Source organism: Haplochromis burtoni, unplaced genomic scaffold (assembly GCF_018398535.1).
Source record: "Haplochromis burtoni strain Fernald_Lab_line unplaced genomic scaffold, NCSU_Asbu1 Contig_20, whole genome shotgun sequence".
NCBI lineage: Eukaryota > Metazoa > Chordata > Actinopteri > Cichliformes > Cichlidae > Haplochromis > Haplochromis burtoni.
The window spans coordinates 4,012,276-4,029,776 of NW_024582381.1; the positions used below are offsets into that span (position 1 = coordinate 4,012,276).

Here is a 17,501-nt window from a genome sequence, read left to right on the forward strand (position 1 = left end):
TCTACATTCATACCTTTGTTGTAGTGAGTAGTTATTTGACTTACTGTTGTCTTCCTATCAGCTCGAAGCAGTCACAGCATTATATTATAGCTCAGGGAACAACCACTCATTTTTCAGACCATTCTGTGAACTCTGGAGATGGTTGTTTCGGTAAATCTCAGCAGATCAGTATATTCTGAAATCCTTAGACCAGCCCATCCGGAACCAACAACTGTGCTATGCTCAAAATCACTTAAAACCCTTTCGTCCCCCTTCTGATGCCGAGTCTGAACTTCAGCAGGTCGTCTTGATCATTTCAACGTGGCTAAATGCATTAAGCAGGTGCCATTTGAATGGCTGATTTCTTATTAATGTTAATGACCAATTAAACAGACGTACCTGATGCAGTGGCCAGTGAGTGTAGTTTTTCTCTGTTAAGTCTAAGTAAAGGAGGACACTGGAGCCATTGTGGAGAGGTAATTGCTCACCAGCTTAAATCAGGTACCACAGTTGAACTGGATCTTATCCATGTGCTTCAATGAGAACACATTTTAATATGAAAAGAAATAAGGGAATATGAAAGGAAGGACAAAGACAAAGATGTCAGCACGTCTTGGCAGGTGCTTACTATATTGTGTGATTAGGGCTGGGTGACAGGGCTGTATTTTGTCACTAATCCACAGTATGAATAGCCAGCATTAGCCCAGATAACCAGACAGGCCAACATGTCTGTAACCTGATCACAGCAACAAAGAAAAGGAGTTCTTATTCGGGGCCAGTATACACTAGAGAAATGAGAAAGTACAGACTAAAGCTGGCTAAAACAAGCTGTGATAACCATTTTTGGGAAGCTGGCATAAATGCAACAGAAGGCAGCTTGTAGATGAATTTGATTCATTTTATCAATGCAACAAGGACTCTGGTGCATGTGTTTATTAAGCTTGTCCTGACAAAGACCCCACAGTTAAAACTAATGCTGAAGCTATGACTGTAAAATACTTAACAGCTATGAGCACACCTACACTGAAATTAATCTGAAAAATTAAAAATAAGAAAATAATATTCCAGATATGATTGAGACAGAAGGTTTAGATTCCCACAGAAGTGCGGAGTAGCTGCAGGTATGGGTATGCACCAGCAGAGGGCTAAAGAGGCTTAAAGTTAATCGAGCATGCACACTTGCTGAGGAAATGAAAAAAAAAACAGTGACATGACACGGCAAAGCGGGAATCTGTACGTGAATAAAATGCTTCATGTAGTATTTTGAATGCAAGGCCAAGAAAATGGTAGAATTTTAGATAAAAGAAGGTGTAGAAAAGCTAGATATGGGACAAAATTGTAAAGTCGACTAAGATGTACTGAGAGTATAGGGCTGATATGTAATAATGTAGGCAGTTAGTAATAGTAGTCATGTTAAAAAAAAAACAACTAGTTTAAAAACAGTGACTTTCTTTTATTTTGATGTTACATTATGATATCATTTTTTTTAAACTGAAGATTCAGATTTTCTTCCCGAAACAGAAAATTTAAGGGGGTAAAACCTAAATTTGATTGGTCAAGAAATCGCTGCACTAGTCTGCTGCGCTGTATGGAGTAAACATATCTTTGCAAATGGTAGCAAAAAATCAATAAAAACAGACATTATAGGCCTTTATCTGCTCTTACCTGTAATCAAACTTGCAGCAGCGGCGGGAGTGCGTTGCAGTACGTCTGTGCATGTTTTTGTGTATTTTTGTGCATCTCTGTGAAAATGAATGAGGGGCTGGACCGGATGTAGGACAGGCCACCTTCAGATGGGTTTGGAGGAAATGTGGGGCTTTAACCGACAAACAATAGAGCTCCTGCAAATCCTATTGCCTCAAGTCATTTTTATTGCGTCTCTGGAAACCGACGGAGTAGGGCAACGTTTGTTGACAGGCTCATTTTACGCCCCCAGAAGGCCAGAAGGCGGCGAAAAAGTGTAACTAAACCCACCGAGTCCCCAGCGAATAATCTTCAGGTAAGGCTGACACTGGCTGCTAACGAGAACTGGGTAACTAGCCTAAGATAATAACGGGTACCTATTAACAAAGGATTGGGGGGGGAGTTGGCAGTGATTAGCAGCTAAAGAGTCAATCTAATAGACGCCATCCTGTCGCCAGAAAACATTTTTTAGCCTCGCTGTGTGGATGTTGCTTATATAGCATGCTAGCTTGTACCGTTAGCACCTGTCTTGCCTGTGCCGCTCGGCTCATTTAGTCGAACCAGTGTTCACACATTTACTATCTCTATTGGCAGTAGCTAAGACAGTTGGGGTGGCTTTTTCTTTAATGTCGTCTTCTTCTGAGGGAATTGTGTGTGTGTGTGTGCCTGCAACTTTGACTTCACAGAGCAGCTAGCTTAACGGCCGCAGCCGAGCCATGTGTGACAAAAGATAAGCCGTGTCAGTGGTAGGATTGAAGGGACCTGCTGGCTAGTTGGTCTCTGAGAATCTATCAGCCCAGGCATGCCGCATTTGGTGCATACAGACATCTTAAGCATTTGCATTCAGATACAGTAGGTTGAGCTGCAACACTTTGACACTAAGGTACGATATGCTAGAGTTCATGGTAAACTATGACTGGGTTCATTTTTCGTAGTTAAATGTTGCTATATTGCACCCCCGCTTTGTCACGCTTTACGTCGTATGCGCCAGCTGGCTCAGAGTTGACTTGCGTACAGATCTCGTACGACTCTTGAGGTTACTAAAGTTCATTGAAGTCTGCGGCTGTTTTAACCCGTGCTAACTTTATTCTTGAGCCTCACTTTTAACCAGCTGGACGAGCAGTGCGTGACAGGCAAGTAACTCAGCATTTTTATACCAGAACGGGGATTTTTTTCCCTTTTTTAAAATTAAACCAGTGTTGATAATGTGACTGCTTGGTGCAAGAGACAGCTTGGTCGCATACTACTAAGAGTAAAACCAGAAGGGCAAAAGGGAAGTCCGTTAATAAAACTTCACTTTTTTATATTAAATATTGAATGGTAAAGTGTGCACCCACTGCTTCACACTGCCATATAGGGCCACTTGTTGGTGTTTATGCATGCCTTTAATTGACCTTGAGAGGAGGATATGTGGACTGGATTACTGCTGCTATTCATTATTTAGTAATTTTACAAGATCAATGAATCCTGTATAAGTCTTGAGCTGCCATTTATGTTTTTAAAGAGCAATAGTGCTCCAGGTCTTTAAGTTTTTCTTTGGACATTGACTGCTCCCCCCCTCATTCTCAGTCCAGTCCTTGTACCTGATGATTTTCAGAGAAATTATATTTTTTGTTTTTGCTTTATAAGTCTCTTAACACTGACACAAATCATTTAGGAATGGGGGAAAAAAAAGAGGAACCTAAGGCTGGAGAAGAACCAGTGTTGTTTATTCTACTAAGTTGTTTTGTATAACAATTTTAAATAGTATCTTTAGGCACTTTGTTACTAGAACAAGTTACACTTGTTTAGTTGATTCTACAAAAAATTTGTCAGCATGACCAATGATCCCAAACACGCTGACAATGCAGTAAAAGTGTATCTTCTACAAGCACTAGTGTCATGTTATAGAAATTTTAAAAGAATCACTAGTTCTGCACTAAAATGTAATGGATTTTCTTCCTTTTTAATGGAGGCAATGGTGCTTTTTGTTTAGATGGTGCAGGAGGTGAATGCCAGACTCGATTTGATTTCAGTGTGGGAAAAGGTGGATTTTAAAAAAGGGTAAAAACACTAGTTCCTAGGATTTAAGACAATGGTACAAAGACAGAAAAGGGAGAAATTCATAAATCCTACCAAAGATAACGACAGTAAGTCAATAAAAGAAGGCTGGGGTAGCTAGGTAAAATATAGCTCTGCCCACTGCTACAGTCAATGCTCAAAAAAACGCAGCACGATATCTCCACATCAGAGTCGTTGGACATCAGATCGGACTTTGTGCTAGGGAGCTGGCAGGTTAATATCCAAAATGGCTGCATCCGGCACATTTACCTGTTAGGTGTATTCTCACTAAAGTTAAAAATAAAATCAGCCTTTTCATAGTTTAAACAGAGTGGGATGCTCAATAAAATAGTGCTACGCTTTTCCCCGCAGCACGCCGTGCAATAAATACTCAAAAAGAAAACGGCGGCCGTTACAACTTGTGTCTAAAAATATATAGTTTCATGCATCGGTTAAAACACTCGATTCCAGGTACACGACGCCCAGCTGGAAACACTTCACGCAAGTCGAGCTGCCCGAGATTCACAGAATTTACAGAAAATGTTAAATTTTTGTGATTTATATCGTTATCGGACGATAGATGTCTTATATCGGGATATGAGAGTTTGGTCATATCGCACAGCCCTATACCTAAAGGCATCGTTGACGTATATATGCTATTAATAATTGAACAAGCTGTTGATCCAAAGTGCAGTGACTTGCTCGTTTACAAGTCGTAACCTATTGATCTCCTTTATCTAGTAATCAAGCATAGTATTGTCCTACTGGACTTTGAGACATGTGTTAAGACTTTATCTAAGCAGTGTCATCGGGGTGAACAATGTCAAACTTTTGTAGCATTCATTACCTGCATTCAGATTCAGCCTGGTGCATTCATACTCAAACTGTCTAAGAATTTCACATAACTCTCCCTGCTCTTACTAGTTGACCCTCTTTTTGTTAACCTTTGTAGTCTTATACAGAACAGTGAGGGGAATAGCAGCATAATATTCCCACCTTTAAATGGTCTTGTGTTGAAGGACCTAATGTTTAAATGATCCAAGGCTCTTTACATTAGCCAGCTTTTCACCCAACCTCAGTGATAAACCCATATGTAGAAGCTTTGCATAAAATGTTTGACTAGATTTCCATAATGCTTGCTGTGATTATTGTAATACTGACACCATGCAAAGGTGAGATTGCTTTATTTTCATAGTTTTAAATTGTCCCAGATGGCTACACAGCCAATACACGTTAGTAGGATCATCGTTTTTTTGTTTTTGTTTTTTTCCCCCACATAAACAAACCAGTATAAATATGCTAATATGATCATGAGCTCAGCCAGCAGGTTCACATTTGGAGCCACATTTTTGGCAAATACAGCAGGTTGAGTTCACCTTTTAATCTTCCTTGCTGTATTATTATTATTATTATTATTATCATTATTCCAGCATATGCTCTTTCCTGTGCGTGCATGATCATAATTAAAGAAACTAAATGCACTATAAGTGTTCTTTTAGCTGCCAAGAATTACATTTGTCTCTTGTGTAGTAAGTGTTGTGGCTTTAAAACACACTCAGTAGTGCTGTGCAGGGATTTAGAGCTCTTCATGCTTTGAAATATGAATGACCTTCATTGTCCAGCTATCACCATGTATTTTTATCTCCGTTGGTATTTGGCTTTAACACCCGGTGGTAAGACCCTAGAACTGTACTGTAACGTCAACCTACTCGCTTCAGCTATCACTTGACAGTTTATTTATGCCTCTGTCTGCTAGTTTGTGCAAGTATCCGAAGCCTTTGGTAACTTGCCCGCTAGCCCTGTGTGCTATCTTTGTGTGGGTGAGTAATGGAGATCTGTAGTAAATCCTTTCCTTACCCAAGGTACTGTCAAGGAAAGAGGATGCTGGCATGGCATATAATATCTCTATTCAGGTTAGAGTTGCATATGAAATTAATGGGCAACCAGCTTTGACAGGTGGACAGACTTGCCATTGTGTAGACAGAATTGACTAAATGTTTTATTTTATATGAATGCAGTTTACAGAGGTGTTTCATGCTAAGTCTCAGAAAGAAGGATTGTCCATGATATCATTATTTTCACATGACTTGTGATCAACAGGTTTTTAGCTACTAAGCATGTCGCGATGTTAACTGCATCCATCTTTGAAAACTGTCTGTTGTCACTACCAACTTGTTACTGTCAACCGATTCAATAGCCTGAGATTGGTTGTTACAGCAATAAGTTATTGCTGATGTTTCACTGTTTGAAACAACATAAGCAATAGGTGATTATGTGCATTTGTTTGGGGGGGGGGGGGAATGGTACCCCCAAGGCATGCCAATAATCTGAACTCTGATTCAGGCTTTGTGGTCATTTGTTACAGATCCCATCAAAGAATTTTGTGCTTCCATCAAAGAATACCCACTAGGGCTGTAATAAATATACTTAACTAGTTGACTAGTTTTATTAAGTGGAATTTCAGTTAATCAAGATTAAATATATATTGATTTGTTTTAACAAAATTACCAAAAAATACCAGAAAATTCATAGACGTCTGTTAAGTAAGGTAAATCAGACTCGTTAACAAGCCATCCTCTGAAGGGTCCATCTTTAGCCAGTAAAAAACCAATAAGAAAAGACGACTAGATATCACATGAAGAGATTTTTCAAGGATATTGCTGATCATTTCTTTGAACCCATCACTTTCATGATGCAAGATGTTAGTAACAAGCAGCTTATGGCAAGGTGAATCACAATACAGTAAATTATGATTGGTTACTTTAGCGTAACAATGCTATTCTCTTTACTTCACTATGGTTGGGCAGAGACTAGGCCTTCTCTTTGTTAATGTTAATTGAATGTGACATATCCAGGGTACCCGTAGCCTGCTAATCAGCACTAATCTGATACACTGGATTAGAGGATGGGAATGCTTGTAAGACACTGCAAACAGTATGTGTGACTCCTTCCTTTCTGAAGTGAGCTGTCTGTTTTTCTAGACTTCCTTCTGATATTATTTAGCCAAATCTGATAACAATTCATTGAGGTGTTTACTTTATGCTGATTTAAATGAAGATTTATACTTTTTAATAACTCTCGAGTTCATGGGCGAGTTCATTGGTCCCTGGTAAACTCGTGTGCTGATTAGGTAGTTCCTCCTACAGGTTCTTGGGATCTGACTGTGTTCTCGCTGTCATCATCATAATCTCCCTCTTCCCTTCTGTGGGATTATTATGGCGACAAAGCAGGGCATCTTGTGACTATCCTCTGCTATCTGCAGGCCTTTTCTTTGTTTTGTTTTTAGTATATATTTTTTCTGGCTGTGAACTGGTGGAATACCAGAAGCCAAAATGCTGAACCAGAGTGCTGTCATGATCTTCACTGGGATCTGTGGGGCGATGGTGTTCATGGCAATGGCCTACTATGTCTACTGGTAAGTTGAATGTGAGACAAGCGTTGTCCTGTTTCCCCAGCATATTAAGACGTTAATATGCTGCAATGGTACAACTTAATATGCATCCTACCATTTTTAGGTATATTTTCATGACCGCCAAAAAGGTTTTGGCCTTCCACCAAATATTGAATATTGTTAGCAAATGTGGGGCTTTTTTTCCTTAAGCTTAAAATGTTTATCAGCTAGCCAAAAAATAACAGGCAGTGCACAGACTTCTGTCAGGTCAGATTACTTGTGGTTACTTCACCCACCATAGGCAAATTTAGTGCCAGGAAAAACCCAGGTGTTTGCTAGAGACTAGTAGCTGTTGAAGTCCAGCCTAGGCATCATTCGGCTGTTCCCTGCTGTAAGTGGAGCGCAGACGTTTGAAAGCCAAAGTAAGTTTTTATAATTAAAATGCTTTGATAGAGGAGCAGTTCCTGCCAAGATGTGGTTGAACTTTTCCATAATTTAACTAGTGTCTCTAAATGTACATTTCTCATTTTAAAAACTTATAGCAAGCAGCTGGTATAGAAGTTATATTCAGGTAATGTAGAGCAGCAGCAGCTGTCCAGTCTTAAGCAGCTTTAACACAGTCAGCAGTACTAATCTTTCCTTCAGGTTGTGTGGGCTTACAGGTGGGCCCATCACCTTCAGGGAGCTGGACATCAACTAGCTGTTTTTCCTCTATTTTTCTGGATGTCTTGTATGACAGACCAACTTCAATTTCCAGAGTATTTCTATGTTAGTATGTTTGGATTTTGCACAACAACGTTTTGTTTGACTTAAATCTATGTTGGTGTTTTAAGCTCAGTATTGTTGAGATTCTCATCCTATTGAGGGAAAGGGTGAATGTGAGCATTAACTTTTTAAGACCTACCATAGAACCAAGACTGCCAGAGCTTGCTTTATATTTTTACATGCCATTTTTACGTGCCATTTTTGGGAGCATTTCAAGTTGCTATACATCAATACAACTGTTATAGCCCAAAATTTAATAATATGTATGCATTAAGTCCATAGTAACTACATAAATTGCAAAAAAAAAGTGCAATAAACTACAAAAAAATTGAAAATCGTGTTTGTTTGTTTGTTTGTTTGTTTTTTATATATATTTCTACTTGGAGAAATTTAAGAGGTTTATCCCTCAAAACTTTAAATACAAAGAAGTTGCAAAAAATAGTTTACAACAACAGGAAATTTATTTTGAGTGTCTTCATAGTTTTATTTTTGAGATACACCAATTTTTATATACTACAGAAAAAAACGACAAACAATCCTACGATGCAAATTTGCAAAGAAAACAGCATGTGCATCAAAATAAACTATTTCCAGCAGTGCAATTCGAGTTCTAAGCATCCCAGAAACTATTCAGAAAAGCATAAAGTCAAACATGACTTATAAAAACACCAATATAGTCTTTTAAGGCCTACAAGTAAAAAACTACATTTTCCACGAAAATGACATCACTTCCGGTTTCGGGCAGGTAATGGCGGACATGCGATCATTCGCACTGACGCCTATTTCAATGTGGGAAGTGTTACGAACAGCTGATCGGATAAGCAAAGCGTGTTTCTGGAATATTATGTTTTTGTTCCTGCAAGCTCTTTTTATGCAATTTTTGCAAAGCTATATGTGGAAGGAAACCGTGACCTAGGACAAGCTGATGGCATAAGATGCAAGTACAACTCCTCCGGTTTCATATGCAAAATAAAAATTATTGCGCTAGCTCAGCGGTCCCCAACCTTTTTTGCGCCACGGACCGGTTTATGCCCGACAATATTTTCACAGACCGGCCTTTAAGGTATCGCGGATAAATACAACAAAATAAAAAAACTAGTACCGGTACCGGAAAAAAGAAGACCCAGGAAAACAGAGTTAACCATAAAAACGATAACAAAATAAAAGGGTTTAAAGGGTTAAAGCAGTAGTCTTAACACTGAACTACTTACGTAAATAGCTGACATCGAACACTGATCCAATCAGGCACTTGGCCGGCTCACCTGACAGTGAGTTGCCTTGCCATGGTTTTATTGCAGTACCAATACATTACAGTAGCCAACAGAAAGTCCAAATAGAGTGAACATATATGTTGTAGAGGACTCGAAGTCATCCTGTCTGTAATGCCTGATTTAGACTTCAGGCCTTTTATAGAACCTACGATGTAACCTGTGTGGCTGATGTTAATTACCTTGTGGCGGTGTCTCGGTGTTTAACATCCAGTGCTAGCTGTGATAGATAAATAAATAAATGTGACTTTCTCTTTCAAATGTATTTGTCTCAAATGTTTCCACTTCTTTTATACATTGTTTCACATCCGTTCCACTACTTTTAGCAATCTCCCTCCAAGAATCATGCTGACCTTTGTGGTCTTATATTGATGCCATGATTATTATACTGTATATGGAGACATTTTCACCGATTAATGTAAATCTGCAGTGCAAAAATAGCTAGAAATGTACAGAATGAATTGTGGTTCCGCTCACAATAGTGAGCTGTGTTGATCTAACTTGTAGTTACATTTCCAGTGAGGTGCACGTCATCTGTAGATTTCTCACTGAATACAGCCTTTGAAGACCAGGTTTCTTACCACAGAACACTGTATGATCATTGTGTTGTTTGAAAAATAAAATTCACTGCACAAAGATGTTTGAAAAAAATGTAGAAACCATTTACTGTGTCAAGAGTACATGTCTTGTTTACTGGCATGTTTCAAGTCATCTCCTTAACATATTTGTAGAAGGTAAGTTAGATTGTTAGTGATGATCAAGGCTATACAAGTTTATAACATTTAATGCAGTTTAAAAAAAGTCTCCCTTAAACCATCTTTGAACATTTAACTGGAACAAAATTAAAATAACACAATAGAAAAACACTTAGTGGCTACCAATGTTAAAACCAATTACTTGGCTCCATAAAAATGTTAAATAAAAACTGCATGGAAGTGAATGTGTAAATTATACAGTTTCACATGTTTAGCTTTAAAAAGATCTGCTTATGAGAAAAAGTTAGGGAGTAAAAATGATAATGGATTGCATTTATATAGCGCTTTTCGGACCCCTCAAAGCGCTTTACAATTCCACTATTCATTCACTCTCACATTCATACACTGGTGGAGGCAAGCTACAGTTGTAGCCACAGCTGCCCTGGGGCAGACTGACAGGAGCGAGGCTGCCATATCGCGCCATCGGCCCCTCTGGCCAACACCAGTAGGCGGTAGGTGAAGTGTCTTGCCCAAGGACACAACGACCGAGACTGTCCGAGCCGGGGCTCAAACCGGCAACCTTCCGATTACAAGACGAACACCCAACTCTTGAGCCACGATTGCCCCATGAGTTTCCTTTTCGTTTTTTTTTTCTTTTCTTTTTGGCCAGTTAATTCTTAAATGTGCTGTGTGCCTTTTGATTGCTGGTGTGTAAAATTGAGTTTGTCCTGTGAATCATGGCCGCGAGTTGGAGTTGAGTGAAAGTTTGAGGTGACTCAGTTTGAATCCAGCGCTGCACGGGGAACATCTGCTGTGTGTGGAGTAAAACTGGGACAAAGTTCATGATGTGTGTAGAAGTAACTCGCCTGAGCTAACATGCACACACACTTATAGTCGCTGCGGGTTGCCAACGCAAATTAAGATTGGGGAACTTCTCCATCGGCAGCTTGTGGCCAAACATTACAATCAGCTGCTATCAGTGTGCCGAGTTAAATCTTCCAAGAAAAGGTTAAGGCGTTTAGCTGTAAAAACATTAACAAAAGTCTCACTGATTTGGCTTGTAAACCTAGGTTTTTTTGTTTTGTTTTGTTTTTTAACATGGACTCAGTATTTCACAGAAAAAAACACTGTGCTTTCATTTGTTCAATTATAAAATTAGCAGTTAGAAGTTAAAACAGAGAAATAAAAATAATCGTATAAAAATCCTCTTTCGTGCTTCTAATTTGACTGACAGTCACAGGTAAGGTATAAACTTCAAGCTTGAATTGCAGTTTATCAGTAATCTTATTATAGACTACTTGTGTAGTTGCTATTAATGCTTCGTGGCGACTTATTCTGGACTTCCTCATTAACCACAGTGTTTCTTAACCCATCTCAGCCATAAGACAAATATGCAGTATTTAACTTCACCCTCCCTCTCATGCTGTATGCATGACCAAAGGTCACATCTGTAACATAATGCAGAGTTAGTGCATGCTTGGAAAAGTTTAGGGTGATTTCATGTCCAGAGATTTGTAAACACGTTTATGTTGATGGTCTGACGGGACTGAACCAAACTTCTGCAGGTGTGCATTTAAGATTTAATTTTCTTTACACCCAGACTGCTAAATTGATATATATGGTTGTAGTGTGTGAGAGAGTGAGTACACCAGATAAGACTTGTTGCCTACACACTGTAATCTAGGTTTGTGTCCGCAATATGGTTGTATGAAAAACTGGTTGGATTGCTCTTCACTGTGATGGTCGTTGAAGAAGTCTGTTGCAGTCTTGGAAAAGGGCTAATGCAGTAGATTGGGTTACTTCATAATTTTGCCTCTTTTAGTACAGTTGTATAATTTGTTGTAATTGATAAAGTACTCAATTTAGAATATAGTTTGTTAGCCCTCTTAACTGATTCACACATTGTCTTCAATCTACGTTATTTGTGAAGGATGGGTACTGGTTACTAGAGATGGACCGATCCGATATTGCGTATCGGTATCGGTCCTATACTGACGTAAATGACTGGATCAGATATCGGAGAGAAATTAAAAAATGTAATCCGATCCATTAAATATCAAAAAAGCACCTCACAAAACTTGCGACATGGCGTAACTCAGCTCATAACTGTAGCACGTAGGAGCATTGTGCTCACGTGATAGAGCGGCTGTGTGTATTTGGAGGCTCGCTACCAAACCAGCATTTCATCTCTGAGGAAGTTATCCCAGAGAGAAGTAAAGCAAGTGTGTAAGTTCATCTCTGAATGTTTGTAAAGCATTCCCGCATTAAGCTTAACAACCGATATATGGAGCGACTGCCTCTCTCTCCCTCCCTCTCCTGCTGCTACTTCAATCACGAAACTGATTAATGATCAGCTGATCGGCTTTTCTGTCGCGAGTCTGTCTGTCTTTGTTTTTGGCCCACTTTGCACCAGAAAGAGGAAACCAGCGGCTGAATAACAGCAGCACGTTTAAGCTTGATAATCTGTTGTTAGAATTTATTTAATATAACTTTCTACACCAGGATCTTTTTCTATGTTGCTGACGGCTGGTAACTGTGCAGGGGTGGATCTAGCAAAGTTTGTGTCTAGCTTTTAATAATTATCTGAATCTTAAACCAAAGTTTTAATCTGATGTAAAATATATAGAAGTCCATTACTGTATATAGTAACTGTTAAGTCTAATATACCCTAGTAAGCTAGTACTTTTTCCTTTGGGAAGACACCACCTGTGCAGTCTGCAAAGATGTTGAATCTATTTAATTATTCTCGAAAAAGAATTTATTTCTGTGCATTTTTTTTTTTTTCACGCTGCATCAAATTAAAGTTGATTAAGTCGATTAAGCATCATGAGGTGGAGGGTGGGGGTGGTTCCCTATTTTTTTTATTTTTTTTTTTGTTGCTGGGAGTTTGCAACCCTATTAGTTAGGTTGCTTAATATTTCTGCTAAGTACTCTTTAAAATACCAGAATAGGAAGGATGGTGCAGGTTTAAGTTTATTAGATTAATCAGTATTGCTGAACTATGAAATATTTTGGGTGCAGTGTATTTTTTTTACATACAGGTATAACAGAATAGCTTTACTGTTGTTTATTTAAACTTGAGTATGAACTTATACAAAATGCAGCAAGATATAAAAAACAAAACAAAACAGTTTTATTGATTAAAAAACACTATATCAGATTCATATCGGTATCGGCCGATATCCAAATTTATGATATCGGTATAGTGTTATCATGCCATCTCTACTGGTTACACATGCTTTGTATATTTAATGGGAACAAGAAACAAGTCGTTTCGGATAACATGTTGAAGACTGTGGTTGAAGACTGTTGTCATTTGGACGCTCACCAAGCACACAGTGTTTGCTTGTCCCTTGTTCAGCATGCAGGCAGACAGTACACAGCTTCCCTTTTTGCTTGTTTTCTGACACAGTTATGTTAGTTTATGCAGTTGAAAACTCATGTGGATGTTGCTGGCACAAATAGTTATGTTTGTGAAAAACAACTTTAGTTTTCATAATGAGAAGAGTTTTACTTTTACTGCTGAATTAATTCCTTCAAGTTCACTGCTTGATTCCTGATTAACTTCAGTTATACACTGGAATTATTTATTCAATTATTTTCCATTGTATCTTTAGAAAGTTTTGTTAGTTTTATTTGGTTCTATATGTTTACATTTAATTTAACTTGGCTTATATGAGGTAGCACTGGAGGTAGAGGATTGCAAGGTTGGTGGTTTGATCCCTGCTCCAGTCTGCATGCCAAATATCCTTGTGCAAGATACTAACCCTGAGTTGCTCTCAGAGTGTGACTGCGTGAATGTTAGAAAGCACAAAAGTGCTTGTGTGACTAGGTGAATGAGGCAAGTTGTGTAAAGCGCTTTAAGTGCTCAGAGTAGAAAAGCGCTATGTAAGAGAACAACATGTGGTAGCACACAGATTAATGTATTTACATCTTCTGTGAATAATACTGAGTTCAATTCATTTTAATCAACTGGTTATGTGTATTCATAAAGACTTGCATACAGCAGCTCAGAGCTAACTATCGTGCCCTAACCTCAGGGCAATCAGATGTTCCCACTTCATCTACTGGAGGAAAATGGAGAAGCTACAAGAAAATCACAAGCCCAGACAGGACTCAGTAACCCGGGTCTCTGTGTGGGCTTCATAACTTAAATTATGTTCAAGGTTGATGATGTCTTCAAAATGCTGACTACTTTATCATTTTTATTTGATTCACCATAGAAGAAGAGATTTGAAGCTGTCAGTTCAGTTTTATTTGTTTAAAACATTTTTTTAAGATGTTCTGTTGAAATATTTGTTTTGCATTTGAGGGCTATGCAGCTTTGTACTCCTGTGACTATTGCTGAAAATTCATCCATGATGATGATGATGATGATGATGATGATATCAGCTCATCTTTGACATCAATTATGTATGAATAGTGACACGTTACTTTGCAAGACTTGTCCTAAAGTGGTTCACATGCATATTGGAATACTGTGCAAGCTCTGTGATACATACATCCACGTAGATGCAATTTTTGAAGCTACATTCAGTGTCGAAACTTGTCTGTAAATACCCGGGTTGGTCAGCCAGGTTTCATAGCCTTCCCCTTTTGATTGATTCGCCTTTCACCCACACTGAAGAACAATATCTGTCTCTGGCCTCCTTATGTTATTAGCTAAAATAATTCATCCTGTTTGAAACGGGCATTATACATTTATTAAATTCTGTTGTAATGGCTCTGCAGTCTAGTCTGACTCCCATCACTGTTGCCTGAGCCTATCCTCTGCTGTTGTTCACAGGTCTGTGGTGCTGGCAGAAGGGCCGTGCAAACGGGGCTTGTAAAAGGACTCCACCGTGGTAAGAGTCACTGTTGCCCTTTTGAACATCTTAAAGCATGTTTGCCTGAGGATCACCTGACACAAACACCTGATAACCTTGTGTTTACACTGATCTGTTCCTTATTTAGTACCCTGCATGTCTTTTTTCCTTTTGCACTCACTGTGCTCACCTTCTTTTTCTGCTCCCTCCTCAGGTTGGTCGTAGTGTATAGAGAGGAGCCCACTCAGCCCTCCAGGCTCCTCAGCCATGGCTCTGCTGGCCTATCTGAAGAGCCTGTTCATCTTGCAGTTGCTGATGGGCTTTGTGTTTGTGGTGAGCGGCCTCATTATAAACTTCATTCAGCTGTGCACCTGCATCCTCTGGCCGATCAACAGGCAGCTCTATCGCAGAATCAACTGCCGGCTCTCCTACTCCCTCTGGAGCCGTGAGTATAGATGATTCTCATGTGTTGCTGCAGGTTTATTTAGAAATGCTAATTGTCTTTTAAATATGTAAACAAGAAAAGGTGTCAAGTGTCGATTCTGAAATTCACAGATTGCAAATAATTACAAATCTGGCAATAGTGTCACATACAATGAGTTGTGTTTGGGCCATCTGTTGGATATTATGCTGTCTACATAGAAAGGGTTTCAGCTGCATTTTCCACTTGAATGTTTGAAACACTTTCTGTGTAGAAGGGCTTTATATTCAGTCTCCTTTTAGCTAAATTAAATGAGTCCTAAGCAGCTACAGCCTCCACAATTTTCACCAGTTACTCATTAAAATTGTCTGTCAGCTGCTTTCTAGAGTCAGCTTTTTGCTGTTAATGACTTCAGCTGCTTTTATTAACCCTATGACAGACATTAAATGTGAGTAATTATCTAACATTACACGAATCCTAAACGCACAAAGATTTGCTGATAATTCTCTGCAGTGTTGGTAGACTGTTTTGAGGGATTAATATAAATATAATGTAACACAAATATACTTCCATTTAGTACATTGTGTATGGTTTACACTGAAAATGCTCCAAGTGATGAATTTTCTCCTCTAACTTTCTAATGTTCCTGCTGCGTCATCGTCACTGTGCAGAGCTGGTGATGCTGCTGGAGTGGTGGTCGGGCACAGAATGCACCCTATACACCGATCAGGCTACGGTGGACAAGTTTGGCAAGGAGCATGTCATCATCATCCTCAACCACAACTTTGAGATTGACTTTCTGTGTGGATGGACCATGTGTGAAAGATATGGCGTTTTAGGGGTCAGTTGAGCACCACACTTTAAATGATTAACATTTATCAACAGTATTTACTTTTTTCTTAAGAGTGAAGTCAGAGTTGTATAAAAATGTCTTTCCTCCTTCTTTAGAGTTCAAAAGTGCTAGCCAAACATGAGCTCCTGAAGGTCCCTCTAATTGGCTGGACGTGGTACTTTCTAGAAATTGTTTTCTGCAAAAGAAAGTGGGAAGAGGACCGAAACACTGTCTTCAAAGGCCTAGACAGGCTCAAAGACTATCCTGAATATATGTGGGTAGGTACAGTCACAGTTTGTCTGTCGCCTGGACTGTGGTTTAGGTGTAAAAGTTCATCTTACAGACAACTACTTGTGTCTCAATTGCAACCCAGTTGCTCAATCAAGATTGTGAAATATCCTCTTCAAGATACATAAGTGTTGTGATTCTAACAGTTCAGACAAGGTTGTAAATTCTTTTAAGTTAAACCAGTCGTTGCATCAACTGTCACCTGCAAATTGAGTAATCACTGCACAGCCAAACTAAGATAAGATGGAACATGCATAACAAAACATTTCTAGACTTTTAAAGGGAATGATCTATAATCTATCTGATGCTGTAGTTTCTGCCCTTTGCCCCAGTTTCTCTTTCTACTGAATTTATCTTGGCAGTGATACACGAATAGTTCTGAGTACAGCAGCGTTATTTGAAGGGCCTCAACATGAGTTTGTATGTTTGTTTTTTTTTCTGTCAGACATCATGAATACAAGTATCCACTGTGCGTAAACAGACTGAATAGACATTCATTATGCTTCAGACCACAAATGCCTCTTTTGTCTTTAAAATAAATAAATAAAACGTACATTTTCTCTACATCCATCACGTTTTACCTGGTGACAGCTTAGGCCTAGAGTAAAAAGCAGGATTTGGGTTTAGCAAGGAATTCCACGTTGTTGTTTTTTTTTTTTTTTTTTTTCGTATTTCCATGGTTTGGGTGGTTTTGGTAAATGCAGAAGGTCCTGCTTGTGCAGAGCCACTCTGTGGCTTCCCTAATGACCACAAATTAGCGATACAGTTGAGGAAACAAATGCCTTCCTTGTTTCATCTTCAAATTACTTTTGTTGTTCGATATGGCTTTGTATAGCTACATAATACTTGGTGATGTGAAATAAGATTTGCAAATCAGCCAATAAGTATTAATTATCTTTGTTTTTTTACCTGGCTCTTCACACCGTTTAACACTGTCAGGGTTGCAGCTGAAAGAAAATTGTCTTACACAATATAGTAATTCCAGTCAGATCTGCGCCTGCCTTCATTAAGGAGGAATGCTATTGACAAGTCTATAAACTTGTAAAGATCTAATGTTTTCAACTGCATCTACTGTAATACTGGCTGCAGTAACATAGCTGCACCTTGCTGTTAGCTATGATGATTATCTTGTGCCAAAAACTGCACGTTTTTAATGGACAGATTCAGAAAACCCAGACTGACACAACAAGTTTATGGCACAAACGGGTATCCTGAGTTGACTGTATTTTAGCGTACTGTTAAATTGAGTTGACCTTGATTTGTACTCCAGCTAACAGAAGTAGGGTAGTGGATGGGTCAGGATAAAAGAGGTCACCTGGAGATTTTTTTTTTTT

General features: G+C 38.9%; 1 protein-coding gene across 4 annotated transcripts in view; it reads left to right on the forward strand.

Annotated features, from left to right (window-relative positions):
- The first annotated feature begins 1,636 nt into the window (after nt 1–1,636).
- The window catches only part of agpat3 (1-acylglycerol-3-phosphate O-acyltransferase 3), a 20,344-nt gene continuing 4,479 nt past the window's right edge, over nt 1,637–17,501 (forward strand). For 2 of the 4 annotated variants that reach the window (XR_001336181.2, XM_005919318.3), the window contains exons 1-5: nt 1,637–1,978; nt 14,608–14,665; nt 14,841–15,071; nt 15,719–15,888; nt 15,996–16,157. Coding sequence is in view for 3 of the 4 variants with exons in the window: in XM_005919318.3 (XP_005919380.1) it covers nt 14,894–15,071; nt 15,719–15,888; nt 15,996–16,157 (510 nt within the window). In the remaining variant the exon portion in view is untranslated. Of the gene's footprint in view, nt 1,979–1,999; nt 2,796–5,125; nt 7,118–14,607; nt 14,666–14,840; nt 15,072–15,718; nt 15,889–15,995; nt 16,158–17,501 lie in introns of those variants that run through there. The other 2 variants (XM_042218580.1, XM_005919319.3) reach the window with 2 other exon arrangements.